Source organism: Miniopterus schreibersii (genome assembly GCF_964146895.1).
Source record: "Miniopterus schreibersii genome assembly, chromosome: 15".
Lineage (NCBI taxonomy): Eukaryota > Metazoa > Chordata > Mammalia > Chiroptera > Miniopteridae > Miniopterus > Miniopterus schreibersii.
This window is the reverse complement of record NC_138115.1, coordinates 27,571,633-27,598,843: the sequence shown is the minus strand read 5'-3', so window position 1 is coordinate 27,598,843 and position 27,211 is coordinate 27,571,633. Positions and strand designations below refer to the sequence as shown.

The following is a 27,211-nucleotide window of genomic DNA, read 5'->3' as shown; positions in this document are numbered from 1 at the left end:
GAACATTTAAGAAGAAATACGCAGCTCTGTTTTGGAGCTGAGATGTGCACAGAGTCCAGCAGTCAGGCACTGATACCCAGGGCTTTTTTGGGATCACAGCCTGATGTCCTTCCTGAGTCTTTCTGAAGAGGCTTCCTGTCATCTGAGCCACTCTGCAAGCAACTCCCCAGGCTCCCAGATCCATCCCTTCAGCCTTCCCTCTGGTGTGAACAGAACTGCTTTCCCTTCTTTCTGCTCCTCTTTCTGCCTCATAGGGACGGTATCACACTGACTTTCTATGTGTGGGAGCAGGTGCCACAACAGGAGCTCCAAGATGACTCCACAGATCCCTAGAGGCTCCCAGGAAGGGCTTGGGGAACTTGGGGACATAGTTTGTATTAGTTCCTTTACCATAGGTGCCATTGGTGCACAGCTCCTATGTATTACCTGCCCAAGGAATGTCCCTGCTCTTTGACTCCCCCTGTTCAAAATTCCTCCAAATGTCTTCACCACACAATGGCAGGCTTTCTCCCACCAGCCAAGCAACCCATAGGAATAAATATCTGAGTTGAGAAGTGCAGAGTTATTTTTCTTTGAGCAATAGGTGGGTCTGAATATGCTGGTGAAGGACACATGTGCATCCTGATGTTGTCTACTTTCCCAAAGGTTTCTGCCTCCTGTGAGAGAGCTCGTGCTTCCTCCATTATAATCTAAGCCAGACTTGGTCAACGCAGTGACCTTGGGGCCTGGGCAGCTTCTACTGCCTCATGAGACCTAAGGACCTGGGCAGGGATATAGCCACAAGTAAACAAAGTAAATGGACAGGATGGGGAAAGACCTCTGAATCAAGTGTACTACTTTTTTTCCCCATTCAATATTATTCCACTCTTCTTTTTATTTTAACAATACTGTTCTTCGGATGTTTGGAGTTAGTCTGAAGAAAAGGCAGTGCAGGGGGGAAACCCCCAACCAGAGCAGAGATTTCCTCAACCCTCCAGCCCTACGGATAACCTCTGATAAACTCAACTGGGAAAACTCCAATGTTTGGGCCTACGCTCCCTCTCATATAAAGGACTCACTGTATCAAGAAGGAAAAGTTAAAGGAATTTTTAACACTAAATGTTTGTTGAACTGAATTACATGTTTAAAGCACACCTCTTAATTCTGTAGCTTCTTTGATCTTTCATTTTTTGAAAGAAGGAAATATTCAAGCCAACAATGCTTGTGCTATTGACTTTGGAGCCCTTGGAACCGCAGTTCTGGTTTTTAACATATCTATCAAGTAAGTGGGACTGATAAACTTTTTAAAGCATTCAGCTATTAACAGGGCAAAACCAGTACACAGAATGATGACTTATCACCATCGCCAGATCCTGCCCTGGCGGGGTAGCTCAGATGCTAGAGTGTCCTCCCGATACACCAAGGTTGTGGGTTTGCTCCGGGTCAGGGCACATACAAGAATCAACCAATCGATGCATAAATAAGTGAATCCAAAAAATCCATGTTTCTCTCTTTTTCTCTAACTCTAAAATCAATAATTTTTTTTTTTTAAATTCTGAAAAGAAACTAAAAAAGAAAATAGACAATTCCTTTCCCCACTGTTCTCAAGCTGGAACATACAGTGGAGACCTGGGTTCATATGAATGAGCAGGGGCAGTTCACTGCGGAGTGAGGGATAATCCACAGCCTAGCGCCTGGGAACCATGTGAGAATAACAGAAGGACATTGCCGAGTGACAGTATCAACAGTAAGTCCTGAAAACCATTTTCTTTCTTACTGATCATCAGTGAATTGATGCCAGCATAGAATCCCCTTGTCCGAATATGTTACACTCTGCTGCTCGTCTAAGGGAGTCCCCCTGGCAGTCAAATGTTGGGCTGTATGAAATTCCACGTCTGGGGGTCGAGCATCGTCTGAGGCTTGGCAGAGGGGAGAGGCAGATGCGTACCCAGAATATTCGTTCCTGTGGGGCTACAGCAGTGGCAGGGGCGTCACTAGTCAACCAACTGAGCGGCAAGTAGCAGCTGCTGTCCTCAAGAACTAGCACCATATCAAGGGCTCAGTGTTGAGCTCTGTTCCTGCCAAAGGGGACATTCGGGGGCAGAGGAGCTAGAGCAGCCTTGGGAAGTGGGCGTCTATGCTGTTTGGCCATGTGGCCTCTCTCTTGCCACCACAGCCATTCCACCCACGTGCCCATCCTGCCAGTTCTGGGCTGGTGACCAAGCAGATCGTCAGCAGTGCACCAATGCCCTGTCGGCAAACAGGCACAAAAGATCTTTTCGGGTAATGGAAATACTCTAAAACTGCATTATGGGATGCTCGCACACAAAAGAGCCACCTGCTGTGGAAGGTCTGCATGTGGCGGTCCTTGGGGGGCACGGCCATGAGGCGCAGGTCGCCGCAGCTCAGCACAAGGTCTGTGGGCCCCGACCCGCTGCTCCGCCAGCGCCAGCGTCTCCTAGATCTTGTCCAGCTCCCTGTGGCAGCAGCCGGCCACAGCTCCCGCATCCTGAGGGCCCGAGGCGGGGAGCGCTGCCCGCAACCCCCTCGAGCAGAGGATCCCAGCTCCAAGAGCAGAGGCTGGGCTGAGGGCTCAGCTCCCGCCAACATAAACGGAGCCGCCTCCTCTTGAGAGGCCTGCAGTCTAACTCACTTCCGGTCTCAAGTCTCGCGAGAGAGGTTCCCCCCCCAGGATCCCAAAGAGCTTTCAGGGGAACGCGGGTCTTCAAGTCTCAGCAGTGGACGGTTAAGAAAAGTCGCAACCACCAGAGTCAAAAAAGAAGTCCTCAGAAATAGAGCTTTAGTTTGATAAAATTAAAGCAAACTAAGGAAGTGAGCAGGTGCGATTGGTAATACCCCAGGATGAAGCTCTCACGGTGAAGATAAATGCCCGAAAGTAAATTAGAAATTAAAAAAGATGTTTAAAGAAACAAAAAAGGAAAGGTACTTTTAAAATAAACATTAAAATCACTGAGGATTTAAAAAGTATCCCCCTCAAGAGTTTCTGAAATTACCAGAGTAGCTGTTTGTTCGTTTGTGTGTGCGTGTGTGTGTGTGTGTGTGTGTGTGTGTGTGTTTAAGGGTCCAGGGACTCTTCACCCTCCCGGCAGAGGGTCGTTGGCGCAACTGGACAGGACTCAGGAGAGCGCAGAGCGGGCAGAGCCTCCAGGAGGGGGCACCAGGCGCCCACTGAGCGGCCCAGAGGGACACAGCCAACAAGCAGAACACCTCTGACAAAACGCAGTCAAGAGAAGTAACCTAATCGGGACCACACAGAGGACAGTTCATCCTTCTCTGCTCATTTTTATTCGTTGTATTATTGAATTTATTGTGCTCACAGTGGTTAACAAAATTGTGCAGGTTTCAGGTGCACAATTCCGTAAGACATCACCGCCCACTGTACTGTGGGTTCAACACCCTGACGCTCCCACTGCCATTTATCTCTCCATCCCCTTCTTCATCTCCCTCCTCCCCCATCACCACACATTTGTCCATGTCCATGAGTTTTCCTTTTTGTCTTTTGTCCTCATTCCCTCCATCCCCAACCCAGCCACCACCCACACACAGCTCTCAGCCTGCTCTCTCCGAGTCTGTCACTCTTTTGCTTGTTAGTGATTTGGTCCTTAGATTGCACATATGAGTGAAATCATAGGATACTTGGAGAGAAGTAACCTAATCAAGATAACACCGAGAATAGTGACTCCATCCCTGCTCATCTCTAAAAACTAGGTAAACAATATTCTAGAAACAGATTCCAAAATTATTTCAAAATGAAGCAGGTGTATGCAGAACAATGGCAATCAGGCGACACCAGAGACGTTGTTGAGATATAAATCCATTGAAAGACATTGTAGCCCGGCCGTGGCTCAGCGGTAGAGCATCGACCTAGGATCCAGGAGATCGGGGTTTGATTCCCGGTCACGCCACATGCCCGGGTTGCGGGCTAGGCAGCCGATCAATGACTCTCTCAGCATTGATGTTTCTCTCTCTCTCTCTCCCCCTCCTTTCCTCTCTCTGAAATCAATAAAGATATGCTTAACAAATCAATCAATAAATAAAGACATTGTACCCAGAGTGTTTTATGGCTAAAGACATTGTACCCAGAGTGTTTTATGGCCAATTTCATTCAACTTTACAGGGAAGAGTTTTCATGATACTTAAATGGATCAAGAGGGTTTAAAAAAAAGATGCAAATCTAATATTTTCAATTATTTTTTGATATTTTACTTTCCTTTTCAATTGGACTTTTTAAATATATCAGAATCCATGCTTTTTACAACATTGCTAAGTTTAACTTTTTCCATTTAATTTTTAATCTACATGAGTTGTCTTTTCTGGATCTTTTTTCTCCCATGTAACAAATTTTAATTGAGGGCTAACTTACTTAAAGTTACATGAGCAAGAGACAGGCCCAACAGCATAGACGCTCACTTCCCAAGACTGCTCTAGCTCCTCTGCCTCTGAATGTCCAACTTGTCGGCAAAAGAGCTCAACACTGAGCCCTTGATATGATGCTAGTTCTTGAGGACACCAGCTGGCTACTTGGTGTTCTTTCACAAGCCTGGATGGCATAGCCTACTGTTTGCCCACCAGGCTATATGGCATAGTCTGTTGCTCACAGGCTACAAACCTGTACAGCAGGTTACTATACAAAATAACATGAGATTAAATCAAGCACAAGGAAAAGTGAGGCAATCACGAGACTTGGTAAAGTTGTGTGAGGCTGCTCCCGCTGTAACACTGCATACTCTTTTATAACAAACTTTTTTTCTTATAGAAGTAGGAGCAATACACTCTCACTCTCAAAAACTATAGTATGGTAAATCCATAAGCCAGACAGTAGTCATTTATTAGTAGCCCTAGCCGTGCAAACGCCACACGGAATGGACTGCAGCTGGGAACACAAGCTAACCTAGCCAGATGAGGGAGTGAACTGTGCAAATACGGAGCAGAAACTGGGCAATGGCTTTGATCTTAGCCCTGCTGAAGACACAATGGGACTTCTTCCACGGCGACACAGAGGGAGATGGGACCTTAAAACTCAGTGGTTTAATTCCACAGATGGGAAGCTTTCCACGATCACACCTCCCATGGGGCCTCAGGAAATTCTTTTTCCCTTGGCACCTCAGGAAGCCCACTTCCACCATGAAGTAGGGACACAGAGCACCCCACCAATAACACTGACATAGTCTCAAGCTATCTATTCTTTGAGACTACTTACATGTTCTCAAAGTATCTTTCCAAAAGATTCTTATTGTAACAAAGAGATAGCAGGCTGACACCACATTAACAGAGTGATCAAAGGTGATATCACTAAGCCCAGACAAATCACATCCTGTGCGTTCTGATATGACACATATTACCTTTATGGTATTTCTACCAAAAACACATAACCTGAATCTAACCTTGAAAAACAGCAGGCAAATTAAAATTGAGAAAGATTGTGAAAAATAACTGGCTCCTTTTTTTTATAAATATGATGGTCATGAAACATGAGGACAGACTGAGAAATTTTAAAAATTAAAGGAGACTGCAGATTTAAAATAACTGAATGCAATGTGGTGCTGTCAAGGACATTATTAGGTCAACTGGCAAAATTTGAATAAGTTCTGTAAATTAGATAGTATTGTATCAGTATTAATTTTCTGATTTTGATCATTTTACCCTGGCTATATAAGGGAATTCCTTTTATATGAAACCCACTGAAATTATAAATATATATTCTATATAAAGTTCTCTGCCCACTATGTAATTCTGGGGCTAGAACCTGAGAGGAACTGCATGTCTAAGTGACCCTTTGCCAGCTGAAGTCTGGATTAGGTTTTGCAAATGAGAAACACTTTTGTGAGATGTTAAGCAAACAAAAAAGACAGTTTCCAAGGCTGAAAGTCATTTTCAAAGAAAGTTTATTTGTCCAATGCTGGCACAAATAATAGTTACACTAATATTAAGAGAAAAAAATAGATGCTTATTTCAGCCCCTGCCCCACCCCCACCCCCACCCCCTTTTCCCTTTTTCTAAAAAGACACATACACCCAGCAGTGTCTTCAGGTGGTGTGGGACCTGAGCTGTTTTTCCCAAGCCCGGCAAAAAGCCGGGTCCTCTGCTCAGCCCGGCTCTGGGGCAGAATCACCAGTTACAGATCTTGTGTTTGCCAGGGGTCCTATTGCTGACGTCATCCTTCTCTGGGCGCTGAGATTTCTTTCCATTGCCCACGACCCGTGGGACATCTTGCAAAATAATTTCTTCGATGTCACTCTCATCAGAAAACTGCACGAGATAAAGGGAAGAAGAAAATGCAGGATGGCCACGGGGATAAGATGGGGGCTTGGAAGAAAGTAGGGAGACACTGCTCCTCAAGCTCCTTGGAAAGAACTATGGCAGATCAGGCTGCTCTTGCTTTGGGCTGTGGATGCTCTTTCACAATGTGGGGAAAGGAAGGGATGTCTTTTCAATGCTTTGGACTCATTAAGAACACACAAGAGCTGCACAACAAACCCAACGGATTATAGAGTAAAAGCCAAGGGTCGGGGGATGGATGCTACCAAGAACCAAGCTGTGACTGCCCACAGCTTCTGAATGGCAGGGCGACAGCATTGGCCATCCAGGGAGCCCCTCTTCTGCCTGAGAAAGTGACAGGATGTGGGAGCTCTTCATGCCTGGGGGGCGGAGGGCAGTGAGGAGGCTCTGGTGATGGTGGAGGACGATGAGCATCTGAGCTCTAAACATTACGGTGGCTCAAGCCTGAGAGACACAAGGCCATCAGGACATTCTCCGTGAGAGGAATGGCCTTGAATATTTAGAACAAAGTGTCTAAATCCTCCCACTGTATGCTGTCGCCCACTGTGATGTGTCTGATGCCACTGCAATACCCGCCCCGTGGGAAGAAGTCCACCGGCCCGGGGCCTGTGTGGGGTCCTCAAGAGTGAAGGAAGGGGGGGGCCCCTGTGGGATGAGCCAGAGGGAGAAGAGACCAGCTACCGAGGAAGGCAGGCAGCGAGCCTGGGCCAGGCTCCATCAGAGGCAGGAAAGGGGAGAAACAACCTACCGAGGAGCTGCTTGTGTCATAAACCAAAAGGTTTTCTATTGTTAACATGGACACAGGAAGCACTTGAAAGCGGCCCTGTCTGCACAGTGAGGTCAGTTCCAACGTCCCGCTGGGGCCAAGGCTGACACTCGCTGGACCCTCCCGCAGGCCCACCCCACGCCCCCAGACTTGGAGCTGGTCCTTTAGGGAACTGCAGGGCAACCTGCCAGAGTCCCGCACCCTACCTGAGGCTTCCCTTCCGTCGTGGCAGCCTGCGGTGGCGCGGCGCCGGGCAGGGGCACACTGGCCCCTTCTGCAACCTTCTTCGCCTGCTCCCACTCCTCCCGGCTCATCACCAGCACTCGCCTCACTGCAAGGCAACCAGAGGGAAAAGCCCAGGGAGTGAAGGCCGCGACCTTCTGTGAGGTCCAGGCTCCAGTGCGGACAGAGGGAGTCCAGAGAGGGTCAAAGGCAGAGGAAGGGCGACCGAAAAGACCAGGGCGAGGAGAGGGAGAAGCCCCCGGCGACGTGTGCCTCAGGGAGAGGCCTTGGGCATCCCGACAATGTAGCCGCACCTCACAGCACGGCTGGGCGGGTGGCTCAGGGAGCCCCTTCCTTTGGCCTCGCTCAGCTGGGACATGAACTGCAAGACAGACGGGCAGGCACCCCCTCCCTCACCACGTCACTGAGACAGGGAGGGATCTAGATGGGACTCAGCACAGGAGGGCTGCAGGCCAGACGTGCTCTCTGCACACTCCATGCAGGAAGGGAGCTGAGCAGTGACGTGCGTTATCTATGGCTCCCGGTGACCTGGCAAATGAGGTGCATGTCCAGGCCTCAGGAATCAGCAAGAAGGAGGGAGCTAAGCTCGGCTTCCTAGGAGTCAAATGTCTGAGGGCAGGATAGACTCTTGGAGCTACAAAAGCCCTTGGCTCCCTGATTCAATCCTTCAGGGAATATTTCAGTGCCTACAATGTACCAGGCAAAGTTCCTCACCCCTCAGTCATCATCTTCTCCAGATACCTCATTTTACAACAGAGGAACAGAAACCCTTCACACAAGGACAAGTAGGTAAGTAACAAGTGACAGAGCCCGAACTGGACCTGAGGACTCCTGAGACCATCAGCACTTCTCTAAAGACTCAGTCTGGTGGATTCTGATGGACCAGCAGGCCTGAAATAAGCTGTGGACTGGATGAACTTCTGCGGGATCCATTAACAGCATGGGCTTGCACACTGCACAGGCCTAGGCTCACATGCCAGGGCAGCCACAGGCTGGCTTTGGAAAGACACAACTCTCTGTTTCATATTCTTTAAGTAAGCCTGGGCTAGAAAATGCAACTGAAGCCAGAAGCCAATGACCTTTCCACTGGTAGTTTTTAGAAAATCTTAAAAGAATTGGAGTTGATTTAGTTGTTTTGAGAAGAAAATGCTCAATTTGTCATTGTAACCTGTTAGATAGAAAGTGACAACTTTAATGGATGCATTCATTCCAGTTAACCATAACGCTTAGCTTCATTTCTATGATGCCCTTTAAACCAACGAGCTAAATTTCTGTCTAAGTTTCTTTGCTGAAAAGGAAAAAGAACTTTCCTGTAAAACCAAAAGGAGTAATGTGGCCCAAAGATGACCTGGGGAGATCCGAGGCAGCCTGCTGTGAGGGTTCATTGTCAATCTCTGAGGCTGTCATCCTCTGTCTCAAGGTTGGCAGGGAAACCACACCTTCCCCTATTCTTTTGTTACAAAAACTTATGTTTGGTAGACTGTGTGTTACAGGAAACTATATTTGTCAAAATGTTCGTTGTCGCTGAACCTAGCGGAAACTGAGATGATAGTTAACCCGGTGACCACAAGCCCTTGGTCTGGCGCTAATGAACTCAAGCAGCGTAAGAGGCCGTGCGGATACACTTCCTGCTGGGCAATGGCTAAAGGCAGTTCTTTCTGGGGAAAAAGTATTCTACAAATAACAAAACAAACAATAACTCCAGCACATTAGCTTCAAAGACATAACCCAGAATCAATTCTCCATGACACGGTTCTGTGATCTTGAACGAGTAACTGAAGGTCTCAGAGGCTTAGCTTCCACATCTGTAAGGGTGGGTGCAGTTATGCAGACGCCTTACCTCATGGGCTGGGGGAGGGAATCCCTGCTCTACCCCCAGGGTTAGCCAAGCTAAGAGGGACACCCTCTCAGTGTCTCCCTACAATTTCTTACCCTCTCCTACCCACAGAACTAGCCAAGCAGAGTCACTGCAACACCCCCTGGGCCATGTTTCAGCTGGGAGAGGGTCAGGAATGCTGACTTCCTTTTTCTCTCAGACCCTCTCCCCCCACCAGTGACTGGGTTTGGAAAGCAGCTGGACTGTCCCCACAGCTGCCTGTTTAAGCCACCAGCTTAGGGTCTTCTCTGCAGACCCAGACCATGGCAAATATGGGCAAGATCTGGATTTGGGAGGCTGCAAATCCAGAGGGAGGCCCCACCTGGCCTCAGCAATCAATCCAGCTCTGTCAGGAAGCTGATGCCTTAGGCATCACTGGGCCCTGTCACCAATAACAGAGCAAGGCTTTGATCTCGGTGTACCTGGTCACCTGGTTTAGTCACTGTCAGTTCAGTACCTGGAAGAGGAGAGGTAGGAGTGGGCTCCCCACAACCTCCAAGAGTTGAACAATTCAATGACAAAACAAGGGCTACAATAAACGTCACTCAAATTCTATCTTGCTCCCCATATCTCTGCCATTCCAGGAATGGGAAAGGAGGACTGTTCTCCCCAAGGCACAGTAATGAGCTGTCCAATCAGAAAACCCAAAGGAACTCAAAGGGCATTTCTAGGACCTGGAGGAATCTGGGCTGCAGAAGGGCTACCCCACTGGTCCAGACCACTCACCAGTATAAGGGCGGGTACGTGAGCCGTTGTAAGGAGCCCGGGAGCTCCCCTCCAAAGGATCTTTGTCTGACAAGTCCCAGTTGTCCTCTGACTGGGGTCGTAACCTGGCTGGAGCTCGCGGAGGCTTGGGAGCTGCATGCTGCCCAGAATCTCTCTTCAAGTTCTGTTCAGAACTGAATGGGACCACAGTGACATGGAGGAGGAGAGATGAAGCATGGAAAGGAAAACTTTCAAAGGCACACTTCACTAATTACAAGCATGTTAGGTTTTCCCAGAGGCTTCCCACTCCCTCCCTTGGGCCCAGCAGGCAGCCAGAAGTCTCCCTAGGGTGTAGCAGCCAAGCCAGCTCCTCTCTTTGGACATGAGGACCCAGTCCTTCCAGTGTGGCAACCTGGGCTTGGGGAAGAGGTGAGTCAGGAGAGTGGACGTTTGTCTTGCTGGGAGCAAAGGACCTCAGTCTCTTTTGGGAGCTCCGGTTGGACCCTACCTGAGGCATCTCCAACTCATTGCCCCCCAACCGCCTCAGCCCCTCACTTGTCTCTGCCCCTCTCCTTCCTGGAGAAGCCTGTGGGGAGCCCAGAACAGAGCTGCCTGAGGCCCGGAGCCGAACCACAAACCCAGTGACAGTGCAGAGTCGGCGGCTCACCTGATCAAAGGCACTTGAGAATCTGGGGTCCTGAAATTGCCCTGGGCTCTAGTGGTCACCCTAAGGGTGGGCACCTGGGCACGGCCAGGGTCATTGATGCCATAGTAATGTGGAATTAACACGGGGGGTTCTCCCAGGTTGGATGGCAATGCCTTGTGTTGGGTCGAGGTCTTTGACTGGACCTCTTTGGTGACCAGACGGCTCTCTCGGCTTTTGACTAGAAACAAAGACAAGAATGAGGTTCAGTGAATGCCCATCTGGCTTCTCACGCCAGAGCGGATACGGAAAGAGGCCCCGACACACCGGAAATGGATAGGTCACTCTGTTGTAAGATACCACAGTAGCCAACTTAGGAATGTGTTCCACGGCCGGCCAGATTCAGGGCAGGGACCCACAGTTTTATCAGAGACCAGGAGAGTGGCTGGTATTCCAGGGCCATGTCATCATTCCAGGAGACACATAGGAGTCAGCAGATCTAAAGAGGAGCCCAGTGGGTCTGCCACTCACTCCCTTACTCTCCACCTCCCCCCACACATTATCCACACCCCTTCCTCAGCTTTGCAGGAAGACCCTGTGGTCACCAGAAGTCCCCAGAGGACCACATGGGCCATGAAGATCCACACTTTCCTCCTGGGACTAGGCCTGTGGCTTCAGTGCTAAAGGCAGGCAGTTAGGCACAACCCTCATTTTCCAATGGCATCAGGACTCATTGGAGAGAGAGGGATCCAAAATCAGCATTTCTCTTTCACAGAGAGAGGAGATAAAGCTCATCACAGGGAGTTGGAGTAAAGACTGTTGACGAAGCCTATGTGGACTGAGTAACAGTGTACAATGACTTTCTTACTGTATGTGGTTCAGGGTCAAACGCTGAAAGACACTGATCTCAGAGAGCTCGGTTACTCAGAATGGACCTTCCAGGAAAGTGTGAAGTGAAGAGAAGGGGAAGAAAACGTGCTGAGAGGAATTAATAACAATAAAAGCTGCAGTGCGAGGCACAGACACCAGCTGAGCACTTTACTTACAATGTCCTTTAGCCCAGACGCCTTCAGAGAGGACTGTTTCCCAACTTTACTGAGGCCTCCAGAGATTCAGAGCCTCGATCAAGGCCCACGATTCCATGGAAGCGAGAGGCAGATACAAACCCAGGATGTTGGTCGCCCCAAATCTAGGCCTCTTGCCACTGCCTTTCTACATCCCACAGCTTTGCCCCAAAACAAAAGCAGCACAGTGTGAGCAGAGACAGGAGGTGAGCATTTATACAGCTCCGCGTGGTCCCTAGAGAGAGGGCTTGTGGGCAAGTGCTGGCAAGGAGGTCTACAAAGTGCTATGAAAACAGTGTCACCTCACAGTGACCTGCGCTGGAGAAGGCAGGACCTCAGGACCAGGGAAAGAAGAGAGGTGGGGTTGGGGGGTGGACTCTCACTCTTGCTTCAGGACTACAGGGCCAGGGCTGCAGGGGAGGGTGGCGCCTGGAAGAGCAGGACGCCTTTCCCTTCTCTTGGAAGCGGGGACTAGGAGGGGCTTCCATCACCTTCCCTAACTGCCTGTCCCCTCTCTCCTCAGAGCTCCCACCACCCTGTATTTGGCTCCATCCCATCACTAGTCCCCACTGGTTTCCTAGCTAAGGTGGCAGGTCCTGGCACACATCAACCTCAGTAAACAGCACTCAATGAATGAGTGGAATGAGTGAGCATTAGAGGCACAGGGCTGAGAACTTAAATTGAAGTGTGAAAGGCGGCTTAGCAACCAGGACTAATACCCTTCTTCTGCGATTTCTGTGCAAGACTAACAACTGTCCTTTCCTTAGAAACGTTAAGGCCAAAAATTTGAACTCCACAGGACAGAGTTTCCCCTATTTGGATACAATTTTACCATCTTAGCCTACCAACTGTTGTGTTATCTTTTTGACACTTTTACATAAAATGTCATCCCTTTTACACATAAAACACCCATTTGTCCAAGTAAATGTCCGTGAGCTTACGGATGGCTGTTAGCACTGGGGAGGCTCCTGAAATTAGGAAGACAAGTTCCCTTGCTCCTGAAGTTCCTTGAGGACAGAGACTGGACGGTCCTTGCCCACCTCCTTGAATCTTCCACAAGAACCACCCGGCCTTCCCTTGTAGTGAGCCTCAGGGGCAAAGAAGCAGCTGAGACCCCAGGCAAGGAACAGGGCTGAGCTAAGGAAGGATTCGTCCTCAGGCAGAACTGGCCCAGCCACTCACCAACCCCTGGTCAGAACAGAGTGTCCATTGACTGCTGTTTGCCTCTGCCTGCAGCCCAGCTCCCAGGCCCGGGTCACAGAGCCAGGCACCCGGGGAGCTGCTCCCTCTGAGCACGAAGTTCACCCGCAGTCAGAGTAAGCAAAGCTGTGCAGAGCTAAGCTGCCCAGGAAAGAGCAGATCTCAGCAGGAGAGTTCCGCTGCCCACAAGCTCTGGCTGGCTCTCCTCTGCAAACATCAGGGACCCAGGTGCCCACCCCACCCCACCCCAGCCCTGACTCTGTTTCCCCCACAGAAATCTTCAGACTGAGTCACCGTGAGGACCCAACCATCTCACCCTTACAGCCACCCACCTCATGTGCAAACAAAGCCAGGCCCTCCCAGGTGACAGCCCCTGGGCAAGCCCTCTCCCCAGCTTACCTGAAACCTTCCTCCCTGGCTGGGCCACTGAGGCCTTGTTCTGTTCCGCCTCCTCTCCGCCGGGGGCTTTTCTGACCAGCTTTTCCCTCGGACTCAGAAAACGAGGAGACTTCTCTTCCCTCCTCACCGGCTGTACTTTCTCGTGGTAGCTCAGAGTCACAGTGGGCATTACCCTCGCATCCTAGAGAGACAGAAGATCCCCTTTGGAGACAGGGCTCCCCTGCAGCCCCTTCCCTAAGCCTCTAAACCTGCTGCTGGCCCGGGAGCCACTGTGGTCAGTGCCAGGCGCTCCCAGGGCCAGGGGGAGATGAGTGTCAGAGCAGGGCCAGCAGCAGCTTCACCCGCTGCTGAAAGTGCGCTGGTTTAGGGCCTGGGGGCCCCGCAAAACTCGCACAGCAAGAGGACAGAAAGGGGCTGTGCACAATGCCCCAACCACAGCGCCGGGGCTCAGCCGGGCCGTGCCTTTCCACCAGCAGACTGAATCCAGCACCGGAGACCCTGCCTTGCTCCTTTTTGTCCCCCAGGCACTATCCTTATGCCAGACACCTTGTCCTCTGTGACTAACAACGTTTGAAAAACTACTGCGAAAAACAAATGCCAGGTCCCCTCTGAGACCTACTGAAAGCTGCTTGGGCTTTTCACATCTACCCAGAGCCCGCGGGAGCTCCGGCTTGGGGGGCATCTAAGTCCAGCATGAGCGTTCATTCAAGGTTAGAGAGAAATGTTCTAATCAAGCCTGAACTTAGGGCCAGCGTCAGCTTCAGCAGGAGCTGAAAAGAGTCAAAGATTAGAGCAGCGCCACTAAAGTAAACTAGGAGCCCGTTTTTGTTCTCATCTTAGTCCACACAGATAGTATTTTCAAGGACAGGATGCCCGGCTCCTTTAGTGACCAGGTGTGCTTTTATTAAATAACAGATTCCATTGCTGCCTTTAACGCTAATATGCATGCTCTGGTTAAACACGGGCACGAGGGAGCGACAGCACTCAAATCCCAATTTGTACCACACAGAGCTTTCAGGCCCTGCTCATCCACAGCCACCTGCTGAGTGTGTGTGGCCACGTGTGCCACCGATGATGGACACTTAGCCCAAGGGACACACCCAGAGGCCAGACTGAGCCAATTCAATTCCCTTTGTCAGAAATAGAGACCCAGAAGAAAGTAACCAATGAGTAGAGAGCACGGAGAGGTCAGGAAACAGGGGGCACCTCAAGTGACCATTGGAGGAAACAGAGCAAAGCGACCACACTGCCACCGAGACCTGGGGGCAGAAGCCTCGTGGGTTTATATTCCTAGACACCAAAGGTGCCCTTGCTTGAACAAATAAGACGAACAAGCTTAGAATGTAAGGAACGATCGTGCCTTGTCAGTTTAAGAACTTACTTTCTTTACCCCCTTGCTTACCCTTCTGTCTGGAATGGTGTGATGCAGAGCTCGCTTGATTCGCTTCAGCAAGTTGCGTTTTCCCTTCGGAGCTTCCAGAACTTTCTCCCGTTCGTCCAAGGAGTCCTCCAGCTCTGCAGCACATGGCAATCAACAAGGTCAGTCTGGTGCCCAGAACCTGTGTTCCCACAGCCCCACAGCACCCACCTGGCTCATGCTCACCCCGTGTGCTCGGGCTCCCGCCCGTGAGCTCAGGGACACTGTCCCAGTGTCCATCCCTGGGTCACAAACTGTTATTTCTGTTCCTGGGCACCACCACCTCAGACCCCTGCCCACATTCAGGATTCCCTTCCCTTCCAGTCTGGACCTCTGAGATCTGGGCTCACTCCTGATCCCAGAAAAAACTCGGGGCTCCAGGCTTTTGTCAGGCACTTGAGTCCTGGCAGCAGCTTGTTCCCTGACTCCATTCTGATCCAAGCTCCCAGGCCCTGCCACTGCCAACTCCAGCCAATACTGGCGCCACCTGACGCCCTCTTCCCAAAGCTATGTCAAATTCTGTCCCCTTTAAGGGGATAAAATAGTGCACAGGATAGACGGGTCCATGCTCTCTTCAGCTTTACTGTTGAGATCAGGTGCTCTCCCTCCAGTTGCAGTAACATCTGGATCACAGGGTTCAAAAGCCACATACATTCCCTGGCCCCACCCTCCAGAGTCTGGTTCCATAGGTCTGGGGAAGGGCTCTGCAATCTCCATTTTAACTTGCCCAGATGATGCTGATAGAGGTGAGCCACAGAACACACCTTAAGAAGTACCGACCCAGAGTGTAACACAATTAGGAATTACAAGGAAAATGCTACCAAGGGCCTATCCAGGGTGAGACAGGGAGCACGGAGAACAGCTCTTCAGGTCCAGTGGGGAGAGAGAGGGGAGACCCTCCAGTTAGAGCTGGACCAGCCCTTTGATGCACTCAAGGGACATTTACTGACAAGTAACATGAGTGTGAACAGGCCAGTGCTGGGTGCCGGGGACACAGAAGAAAACACTCAAGAAAGTCACAGTGGAGGGTGGTCAACTCCAACTTGGCTGTATGTCTGAATCACCTGGGCCCCATCCCAAGCTAATTTCATCAGAGTCTCTGAGGGTGGGCCCCAGGCCTTAATATTTATTTTGTAAACTCCCAGATCTTCTAGCAAACAGCCAAGCCTGAGAACCAACTGTTCTGGAGCATTGGTTCTCCCAGTGTGAGCCACAGCACCGGCTGCACCTGGCAACTCACTAGAAACGCAGATTCTCAGATCCCGCTCCAGCCCGACCGAGCACACCTTCTGGAGGTGGAGCTCAGCGGCCTAGGAGTAGGGGGACCTGCTTCTCACTGCACACCCTTCTGCCTTCAGGCCCTAGTTCCCTTCACCCAGGTTCAGGTGGCCAGGCACAATTAAGGAGCTACAATCTGATCAATGGAGAGGGCTGGAAATCTGTTCTCAGCCTTGGGACACCGGGGAAGAAAATGAGGGCCTGCCTCCCTTGGAAGAGCCCTTCTCCGTGTCCACAGCCTTCGGGCCCCCACAGCTCCCTGAGGAGAAGGAGCATTTAGTGCCTCCAATGCCCAGGACCCATCTGAGACTTAGAGAAAAGGTGGGACTGCATGTGGGCGCTAGTCAGAAAAAGTGAGCCCTCTAGTCATCTTTCCCAGCAACAGGTGGGATGGAGCGGTGGTCACAACCACGGGATCTGGAGGCAGAAGGAGCAGAGTTCACAGGCCAGCCCTGCCCCTCTCTAGCTGAGCTCCCCTTGGCCAGTCCTTGAACCTCTCTCGGCCTCAGTGTCCTCACCTCACAAATGAGGATGTTAATGCCCATCCCACATTGAAACCATGGGGATCAGGTAATGAGACCAGGAACCTGAAGTGCTTGGCGAAGCACATGGCACATATCCAGCCCCCACCCTGGGAAGCTCAGGGCCATAGGAACAGTGCCTCTCTGAACTGGTTGCAAGACTGGGAAAGAAATGTGGAGCCTCAAGGCAGGACATGGGAGGAGACTGTGGGATTGCAAGAAAAGGCAGAGGGGTAGCTCTAGGGATAGGACAGGGGAGGCAGGGTGGAGTAAAAGGGGCCAGTTTCATAAGAAGCTGGTCAAGGTCTCCAAGCAAGAGCACCGCCCTGTCTTATGGCCTGCCTTTACATGCTAGCACCTGCACTCCATTACACACTCACACACTCACGTGCACACACACCCCAGCACACCAGAGCCCCCCAAAAACGAGTGATATTCCAAACCTGCCACAGTCACATAGGTTCGGGGTGAACTTGCTATACATTGGGAACAGGCAAAGGTCCATGGCCTAAACCACAGGCAAGGTGAATTAGAAAGAACGGGTTCATGGGCTCTGCTCCATCGATCACTTCCCCCAGGATCCTTTCCTTTCCCCACTTCTCCACCTCCCTCCAGAGAAGACCAGGCCAGGCAAGAAACCCTGCTGCTACAAGGAGGAGCCCTGTCTGTCCCAGAAGCAAAGGTCTTCTTACCCTCCCTCGCCCAGCCAGAGAGCCTGACCCCATACACCTTCACCCCCATCCTATATATCGAGTGGTGTGGGGCAGGAAAGAGAAGAAGCCAGGACAACCGCCAGGCATGACACAGACCATCCCATGCAGACTTACCCTCCTCCTTCCTGTGACACACCGTCTGGCTCTGCAAAGATGAAAACGAGAGCGGGTTACAGCCAGCAGGGACCTCTGCTCAAGGAGTCACTCTGCCTAGCACCGTGAAGAAGCGACAGCCACTGCTTCCACACGCCCCCCTTAGAACTGGAGGGCGCTCACAGTACACCGGCCCAAACCTACACACCTGCTGCCTTCCGTATGTGAGGGGATGGCACCGAGGCTGAATGGCAGCAATCTGAATGGAACCATGCTTTATTTTCCCATGGTGGGGAGGCAAGACTGGTTGAAGGTCGGAGCCCCATGGAAACAGAGTGGGACAGGCACACAGTCAGTACTCTTGGTACAATGGGTGGAAACAGCCAGGGCCAGGTAGGTGCCCATCCTGTACTGTGGACATCTGAGCTGAGTGCCCCCTAGGTGGATGGAGGCATAATGGGGACAGTCACTGAATTATCTGCTCAAACCCCCTTTCCAGAAAGTGCTGCTTCTCCCTCTGTCCACGTGGACAGGGCAGCCACATGTGACAGTGTGGCCCCACGCCACAGACAAAGCTGGCTGTCCAGGTCTGGGCAGAGAATCCTGGACTGCATATGTGTGGAGGCAAGAGCTGTCGGCACCCCACTGCTCTTGGGTTGGGGTTTCTTGGTTTGTGTGTGTCCTTCTTTGTTTTGTCATGTGTAACACATAAGGAATGGAAGCTGGTCCTCAGAGTCACAATTGAAAACTAGAAGTAGATGTGGAGAAAGGAGCAAGACAGGCAGCAGAGGGAAGCTCCTGACCGTGTTCCTGTCTCTGGTCCCAGGTTCCTCCCACACCCAGCTGCTCCCTACCTGGAGCTCTGGGAGACGCCCTGTTGACAAACACAACGGATTCCCTCTCCTGCTTAATTTGAGTGGCTTCCTATTACCTTCTGGCTAATGGCTCATCCAACTCTTTCTTGCTTTGCTAACTCTATTCCAGACACTATTAAAGAGATTACTCACCTCCTAGGCTTCCCTACAGCTATAGCTACCCATGAGACACAGCTGAGACCAACAGAATAGAAGCAGAAGTCTCAGGATTTGACCTTTTCATTAACTTTCCCAACTGGATATGGTTCTGATAGTTGGGGCCATGGCAGCCATCCTGCAACTATGAGCGTCAAACACGAGAAAACTAAACATTCGGAAGATGATAAAAAGAGACCCAGAGTCTGAGTTGCTGATGTATAATTTTGCTGCAAAATTGAGGCCAGCAACAGTCACCGCTATTGGTGTGACAATACAGAAATACAAAACACACCCTAGGGGTCTATTGTGCTCTGTTTAGCCAATACATTCCTAACTGAAATATTTACAAACATGGGTTCTGGTAACATAAGGAAGAAACCTCTGGACCAGACCACAATGGCCACAGCAGTGAAGAGCCTCGTGTTGTGGGGGTGAACAGTGAAAAGAAAAGCAGCGGGAAGAGGGTAGGAATGTTACCTGGGTGAGGCATGGCTGGGAGGACAGAAAAGCAGAAACAGCAAGGGGTGCAGGTACACAAAGAGGGGGCTAGACAGTGGCAGTGGGTGCTCAGCCCATGGAAGCCGTGTGCAGGGCGCTATCAGAACCACGGCGAGGACCTGAGGCCATGCGGGGGACATCTGGGGAAAGATGCCCTTCGGCAGGGACCTGGGGCTCAGAAGGGCAGGTGAGCCTGGATGGGGCAGAGAATCGTGAGCAGTAGGTGAAGAGGCACTGGGCCAGGTCTCGGAGACGGAGCTTAGTGAGTGCCTGTCATCACACGAGTGTATCTGACCACCGCATCAGAGGCTGTTAACTCATGAAAAGGCTGCTGGTTAAGAAATTATGTCTGAGAACACAGTGCACACAGGCTTTGCGTTCCCCTGCCAGGCTAGGGTTGATCTCACCCCTGGTACTATCCATGCCCTGTGTGGACTCCAGTAAGGCACTTGGCTTTTCCCGCCCTGTTCATAATCTGCCAAATGAATGATAAATAAATACATAAAGCCATAAAAGTACTGAAAGAAAACAGGAATTTTCTTCTAATCTCAAAATGGCCATAAACACAAGATTAATAATTTGAAAACTTTGACTACATAAACATTATTCAAAGTGTATGGCCAAGGTCCTGTTAAACAGCATTGAAAGACCAATAGAAAACTGGAAAATGGTCACAACAGGACAACAGTTTGGGTTAATTTCCATGCCTGATGCGAACTCAGGAATTGGTAAGGAAATCAATAGAGAAACAGGCAAAAGATGTGAAAATAGGCAAAGGATGTGAACAGACTTCATAGAAAAAAAATGGCTTTTTTAATGTGAAGCTGGTGAAACGCCCAGCGGTGGAAACACTTTACTGCTGACTATTAGCCACGAAGCTCTTTCTCAACAACCTTGCAGAGGAGAGACAGAAGGACAGCATGATTACTGACTGCCAAAGGCCCTTCCTTGACGTGGAGCTAATTATCGGTGACACAGACCACACATAACTGGACTGTGCTGACACATCCAGTGGTGACCAGGGCCAACTCCAACCAGCTCACGAGAGCAGATTGGACACAAATCTCCAATTCCATATTTGTTGACCTCAAGTGGTAGCATGAAGTCGGCCATGGTGGGACTATTGATACCACAGAAAGTAACAAATGCTGCAAATCAAAGATTTTCTACTTCCATAGAGCCAGGTGTGAAATACTTGCCACCCACCACAGGATCCATCCCACATATCTTCAAGTCCCATAGGTCGTCACACTTTCTAAGAGTTGTTTTGAACTGGGTTGGAGTCAAAAGGAGGGCAAGGGCTGGAACAGGAGACACAGCTGTGTGCATTTTGAAAAGATCCCAGGCAAATGTGACACTGCACACACGCATATCAGCAGCCTCACTGAGCCCCCCAAGAACCCCATTCTATCCTTTTAGGTGTTGGCGGAAGGTCTGAAAACATAGGACCTGATGTTTTTCAACTTTCCCAAAACCACAGAGCAAAAATGAGAGGCTTGGTTAGACGCCAACATGGTTTTGGGCAGGCTCTGGGAAGAAGGGCCTGGGGGATCAGCTCACCTCAATTTCCACCTTCTCCCTCAGGGCTGGAATCTCCTCCTGTGCCTGTCGCTCCTTGAACTCATCCTGCAGAGGCCTGAGGCTCTGAAAAGGCCAGGGCATAATTTAATTTACATGGAGATCTAATCATGATTTGGTCTTTTACATCCTGAGCTGTGGCAGAGGACACACCTTACCTGCCCACAAACGCCAGCCTGCCCTCCTTAGATATCCCCACACCTGGAACATCCCCACGAGCCCATGTTCCCCTTCACCGGGGTCTCCTGAGAGCTCAGGCCGCGCACGGGACGAGCAGGTTCCAGGGGAGAGCGGAAGACAACCTGTCTTACAGTGCTTTTCACAGTCACTCTAACTGGAATCTTAACTGAGGTTTTCCCTCAGAATTTAAAAAACACACCAACAAAACAATTATCCAACTACTCTGAAAACTTTGTATCCAGTTTGGCTCCTATACTTTCATAAAAGTAAAATAATAAACTGTCAGGCGAGAGGAGACAGCAGTGACACACAGGCATGAGCACGTAAGCAATCCTTGGGGGAAAGACAAAAACAAAAAGGGGTGTCCCAGTTCAGGAGAATGTGGCCCAAGTTCAAAGGAAAGCACCGACGGTAAAAGTCATGTCTTCATTTATCAACACTCAGAATTTGCTAACCGGAAGCAACCCTTTGACCCTTGATGAGGCGGATTCTGAACAACCCCAAATTCAAATCGATACCTGTCTACCGGTGTCCAGTGAGGCAGCGCCGTGTCGGGGAGGGAGGGCGCCGGGGAGTTTAGCTGAGCTCAGGAAGGGGGCCTGGGAGCTGGGGGTTAGGAGCATGAGGTCCCTATGGTGAAGCAGCATCTTACTTTCCACAAACCACCCCTGACCACTCTGGGGAAACGTTTAGGAGGGGAGGGGCGGGTCACTACAGAAAACTATAACCGCCCCTCCCCCCCAGAATTGTTAATACTGCATTATGGCAAATATTTTCTGAGAAACTTCTAGGGCCCCTTGTCCATGCAGGTCACCATGGAGACCCATAGAACATCCGTCTCAGAGTCCCCACTGTTTGGACTTGGAGTGGCCAAGTTTTACCTGAACCTTCATGTCCCTTGAGGCTGGAGATCATGCCTCTCCTGTCTTTCTATCCTCACAATGCCTGGCACTGTTGATGCTCAATAAACGTGTGCTGAGAGCATGAATGGTGAAGGAATAAATGAAGGAATGAGTGAGACAAGTTTATGTACTTTCATTTTATAAATATTTACTGAGAACCTCTTTTGGGCTGGGTTCTGAAGCTTTCACAATAGGACCCATGCTTTGTCCTCGAAAAGCTGAGTGAACTGTAAGAAGTTAAAATTCACATTCAAGTGCCTTTCCAGGGTGCTGAATAATGCAGGAAAGTTCAACTCCCTGCTCTACTTCTGGCCTGACAGGTCTGGCAAAATAATGGCATTTTCCTTTCCAGACTGCCTAAAGTCATTTGCCACATCTGTGAAGATGCCCCCTGAGCTCGGCCTCCCAGCTCCTGGAGACCAGCCAGTACTTAGGCCTGTGGGACACATGTGCACCCCAGGTCTCCGGGGCTGCCCACAACCGAGCCTCCTGGCGTGTGTTCCCCATGCTCACCTGAGGCAGCCACTGCTTCTCCAACAGGGCTTTCAGCTCCTCTTTGGCCGAATTTAGTTCGGACCGCAGTTCTTCCACTGCCGCCTCAATGGACTTTTCCTGTTCCTTCCCTTTTTTTGTGGGATCTGTGAAAATAGCAGGTGACCAGTTTAAGTGACAACGTCAGTAGAGTGTAGTTCCTACCCTACGTCGTCAATCACGCACCTCGGTCTGAGACAGCTTTGCCCCTTACATTGCACATTGACCTTGGGCAATGACCTAACCTCTCTGACCCTCAGTTTCCCAAACTGGGAAATGGACATAATAATAGCACCTGACTCAGAGGGTTGTTGTGAGGATAAAATGGGATCGTGCAAAGTCCTAGCACAATGACTGGCATGATGCTTCATAACTGTGAACTGTTACCGTCATTTACAATAACTCTTTTGACTGTACTGACACATAGAAATGTGAATGCAAAACTCCTAGAGTAACTGAAGCACAATACGAACTAGCGTGTACACATTGATTATTAATACAAAGAACATACCTCTGTATCCTGACTGCAATCAGAGAGGAATTTAAAGTAATGAAAATAATTGTAGTTTTAAGGCCACATGTTTCAATAATATCATTTAAGCATATAGTTTTACATTTCAAGTGAAAGAAAGGCATCATGCATTATGAATGAACAGTTAGGCCAAGGTTGCTTTAAGTGTGTACTTCAAATTTTTTAAGTTAAAATCAGGTTCAGAATGAATTATAAAAGAACTTTCTAACTAAACCACATTCTGATAGAGCGCTAAGGTTAAGGGTTAGTGCAAAAGACACCAATTGTACATTTGTTACTTTTTCAAGTATATTTACAACTATTCCAGAGATGACACTATTATTAAAATTCTAAGCCTTTCTTTGAAACAACATATGACTTTTCTCAGGCTGTACCTTTTCCAAACAACCAATTATTACATGCACTAGAAATTGATTTGGGTTAATAAGTGATTTGAGGTGAGTATGGAATAGGAGAGCTGAGAAAGGAATCAAAACAGTCACGAACGTTAATGGAGCAACGTTGCTTTACAGACATTTCTTCCCTCTCCTTGCAGCACTTTGCATTAAGGAAATAAGAAGGGATATGCACAGAGAGTTACATACAAGAATGTTGATCATCGTGTGATTTATAACAGGGACATTTTTGGGTAACCCACATATATTATGAAATAATTCAATTGAGAAATAAATTAGAATAGCCATTTGTTGGGATATTATTCAGCCACTAAAAATGGTGTTTACAAACCTGATTTAATGACATTGGAAATGTGATATATATTCGTTGAAAATAAGCAAAGTCAATACTGCATACAGTATACTTTATATATGTATACAGAAAATTAATGACAGAGAACACACCGAAATATTACCTGCAGGTGTATCGGCCATGACTTTTATTCTCTCTTTTCTACCTTCTTGCATTTAAATTTTCTATATCAACAGCACCTTTTTTCAATTTTTTGATTGTGGCAAAATACATGTAATGTAAAGTTTGCCATCTACACTGTTTTTAAGTGTACAGTTCAGTGGTATTAAATACATTCATAATGTTGAGCAAACGATACCAACACCCATCCCCGTAACTCTTTTCCTCTTGTGAAACACAAACTCTATACCCATTAAACAAACTTCTCATTCCCCCTCCCACCAACCCCTGCTTTCCATTCTACTTTCCGTTTCTGTGAATTTGACTACACTCGGTACCTCATACAAGTAAAATCATTACAGTGTTTGTCCCTTTGTGACTGACTTGTTTCACTTAGCATAATGTCCTCCAGGTGCATCCATGCTTAGCAGATGCCCCAATTTCCTTTCTTTTTAAGGCTGAATAATATTCCACTGTATGTATAAACCACATTTTGGTTATCCATTCCTCTTTCAATGGACATTTGGGTTGCTTCCACATCTTAACTACCATAAATTATGCTGCTATAAAGATGGGTATACAAACACCCCTTTAAAGAAATATCTTTTTATCAGAAAAAATATTTAAGAAGGGGAAAATTTGGGTTTTTTTTAGCAGCCTCCAAGATAGAATCAAGAGTAATTAAACATACAATAAATGCCAGTAACTAAGTAAATGGTGCTGTTTTGAAACTCTAAGTCTATTCCTTGAAAAGAAATTAAAATGAGGGAAAATAAGGAGATAATTTTATTATGGGATTTTTCAATCTTTGTATTATATTAATACTTTCATGCCTATATGCTATGTTTTAACAGCTATTTCTTACTGAACCTCAAAAAGGGATATAAAGCATGCACATCTCTCTGTGGAGTAAACACAGAGCTTTACTAACCATTTTGGAATTTGAAATCATAAAATTACAGTGATTATGTCATAATGAGCTTATGTACAGAATAAAGTCAAAGACCTGGTCTGATTGCTCATTAACCCCCTTTATGCTCATTCCGGGTCCGAATCAGAGAACAGCAGATTCACAGAAGGCTGGGGGAAGGACCCTTCAAATTCACTCTGTCTAACTGCCCCACTCGTAGTGAGAGCCGCTGAGACTCAGAGGGGGAAGCGCTGGCGGCAACTGAAAGGGGCAAAGCTAAGACTGGCGCCTGCCCGTGTGACTGCCAGCTCCTTCTCCCTACGCACATGGTCGGAAACCCTCCCAGCCCATTGGGATCCCCCATGATGGGTGCTGGGATCATCCCACCCTCAACCGGAGGTGAGGCTGTGAGGGCAGCTCTGGTGATGTGCGTGCCCCCCACCCACTGAGCTCCAGTCAGGGCCCCCCCTTCCGCAGTCTCAGAAGGGCCACCTGGACTCACCACCCTGCACCATACCTTCGTGCCTGCGCTGAATGTGGGTCCGGAGAAAGGTGGTGTTGGGGAACGACACATCACAATGATGACACTGCAGAGAGGAAGCATGGGAAGTGCAGGGTTAAATTACCTGAGTCCGCCTGGGACTCTCCCTGTATCCAAACTCCCGTTACTGGGGACCCCTGGGCTGCTTCAGATCCAAGAAGTTTCATTTACTGAGTAAGGAGTGATGTCCACCCCACCCCACCCCCACTGTATATGTAGCGTGGTAGGGAATATCTTCCAAGGTGTCACATTCCAAATTTCACGCCCTTCCCCTCATCCCATCCTTCCCTGCTTCCCCGTTCCCACCCCCAGCAGGGCACTCAGAAACCAGGCAGCTAAAGTGGGACAGCCACCACTGCGTTTGGAATAAATCCAGCGCTCTACCTCGACGTTCAGGCCCCTGGGACCGGGCTCTGCTAGCCTCTCCTGCCACGTGTCCTGCCCAAACCCCAGCTCAGGCAGGCCAAAGCCGTCACCCTGAGCACCCTTCTCACACTGCTCGTAACATTCCTCCACCAAGCTGTGCTGAGCATTCAAGGCTCTTTTAAACACCACCTCAGGAAGACTGTGCTCCCACAGCCCCTCAGCCATTTATCTTAACACTTTCTACACCTATAAAGGACATCAGGTCATTTTGGGCAGTAGAGTAGCCACGCCCTCTTCCTCTGATAACCACACCCAGCTTTCTCCTGGGGAATTACCTCCCCTTTTTCTCAAGCCTTGGGCTTCAGTCCATCCCAGCTCCATGGAACATGTGACCTAGACAAAAGCCAACCAGAGCCCTGCATTCCTGGGCCCTGTGACTGCTTCAGAGATGGGAAGGAGACCCAAACACAGGAAACAGTGAAATACTAGCTGGGGTGCTGGGACCAGAGGAGGCCCTCTGTCATGCCAGCCTTCAGTCTGGGAAAATGAGAAGTTGGCCTTACTGTGGCCCAACTTACTACCGCACACAAGAACCTTTCTCACGATGCAACCCACACAGAGGAAGAACTGCCAAGAGCTGCACAGAAAGAAACTAGATTCTGGTGCCATCTGATTCCTGGGCCAAAGCCACACCTGGGTGCCAGCAGGACCCTGGACTTTTCAGGACCCTGGATTAAGCCAATGTTCCAGGTTAGATTGTCACTACTGAAAGGGATCTGACCCTTCCTATCATAACTCACATTACATCAATTGAATCAATTACCATGCTATTGAAATGATGCCTTCTGTCCCACCTACCCTCAAGCTATAAATTTCTTTAAAACCTGGACCAGCAGGACTTGTGCCTACATCCTCAGAGCCTAGAACCAGGCTTGGTCACCATGACAAGTTATTACAGGGCAACTGTCACCAAACCACAATTCCCATGGAAATATATGCAAATGCTCAAATGCTGCTGTGGCTGATGAGTTGTCACTTGGTTGAAGAATGGAGATCTTTTTCCAGAATCAGCCTGCCACATTTGGATCCCTTGCCACACATGGATCACACACACACACACACACACACACACACACACACACACACACTGTAGAACCTGAACAGGCTCCCTCAGGCCCTCAGGCCCTCTGGCCATGAGCAGCATCTCCAAAATCTGCTCCTAACTAGTGACTATGGCCACAGTGGCCTCAGGCCCCAGGGTGTGGTGCTGTCCAGGTGGCCCAATAGCTGGGCACCCACCCCGCCCACTCTCCCTGCCCTGCTGATATTCCTCACCACATAATAGCTCTGGATGCTCATCTTATGGACCATCTCGTCTAAGTTGGTGATTGTCTTTTCATCCCAGAGCCTTTGCTCCCGGGCCACCTTCAGCTCTTCAGCGAGGCGTTTCAGCTCCTCCTGAACACGCTCCTGCTGGTCCAGGCTGGCCCGCAGCTGTGCCTCCAGCTGGCCACCGCTGGTTGTCAGGCAGTCCTGGCAGTGCAGCAGGTACTCGATCATTAGCTGGGAAAGGCGAAATGCCTTGAGCAGTGCCGGGTCCACAGGCCACCCACAGTGTCTGCATTCCTTCCGGTCAAACTTGCAGAGGGTGATTTTAGCGATGTTCTTCTGCAGGGTGGCCACATCCACCTCCCGTGCCACTCGGTCCACATCCAGGGACCTGATGTGCTTCCAGTCCATGCTCTCATGGCGAGGCTGGAACTTGAAGGGAGGGCCTGTATAGGTCCCAAAGAGGGGACCACGGCTACCCTGAGCATCACCAGTGGATAATTTCATGGCTGACGAAGCCCTGGGCAGAGCCCAGGACCTGTAGGTAGCAAAGAACCTCAGATAGGGCCTGGAAAATGAGAAGAGAGTCCAAGTTAGGCAAGGTGCATGGGCTGCATGTGCCGTACACCTGGCCACCAGGAGCCTAAGTGGGGGAAGTGAGGGGTCTGAACAGCAGCTGGAGGGTGAGTGCTATGCACTCATGTGGCCAGAGCCATGGAAAGCAAGAGTGTGGGCTTTACAGTCACTCAGCTGTGGATTCCGATCCTCAGCCTTGGGCAAGTTCCTTC

The 27,211-nt window shown here is 49.6% G+C and overlaps 1 protein-coding gene across 1 annotated transcript; it reads right to left on the bottom strand.

Annotated features, from left to right (window-relative positions):
* Positions 1-6,108: 6,108 nt before the first annotated feature.
* Positions 6,109-26,930, bottom strand: LOC308567500 (cilium assembly protein DZIP1L-like; the record flags this gene model as incomplete). The annotated part of the gene is made up of 11 exons (XM_081159138.1): positions 6,109-6,249; positions 7,252-7,376; positions 9,891-10,063; positions 10,537-10,753; positions 13,176-13,356; positions 14,578-14,690; positions 17,219-17,249; positions 20,269-20,352; positions 21,882-22,006; positions 24,705-24,774; positions 26,430-26,930. The coding sequence occupies 11 exons, from the start codon at positions 26,928-26,930 to the stop codon at positions 6,109-6,111; spliced, it is 1,761 nt and encodes a 586-aa protein (XP_081015264.1).
* Between the last annotated feature and the right edge of the window lie 281 nt (positions 26,931-27,211).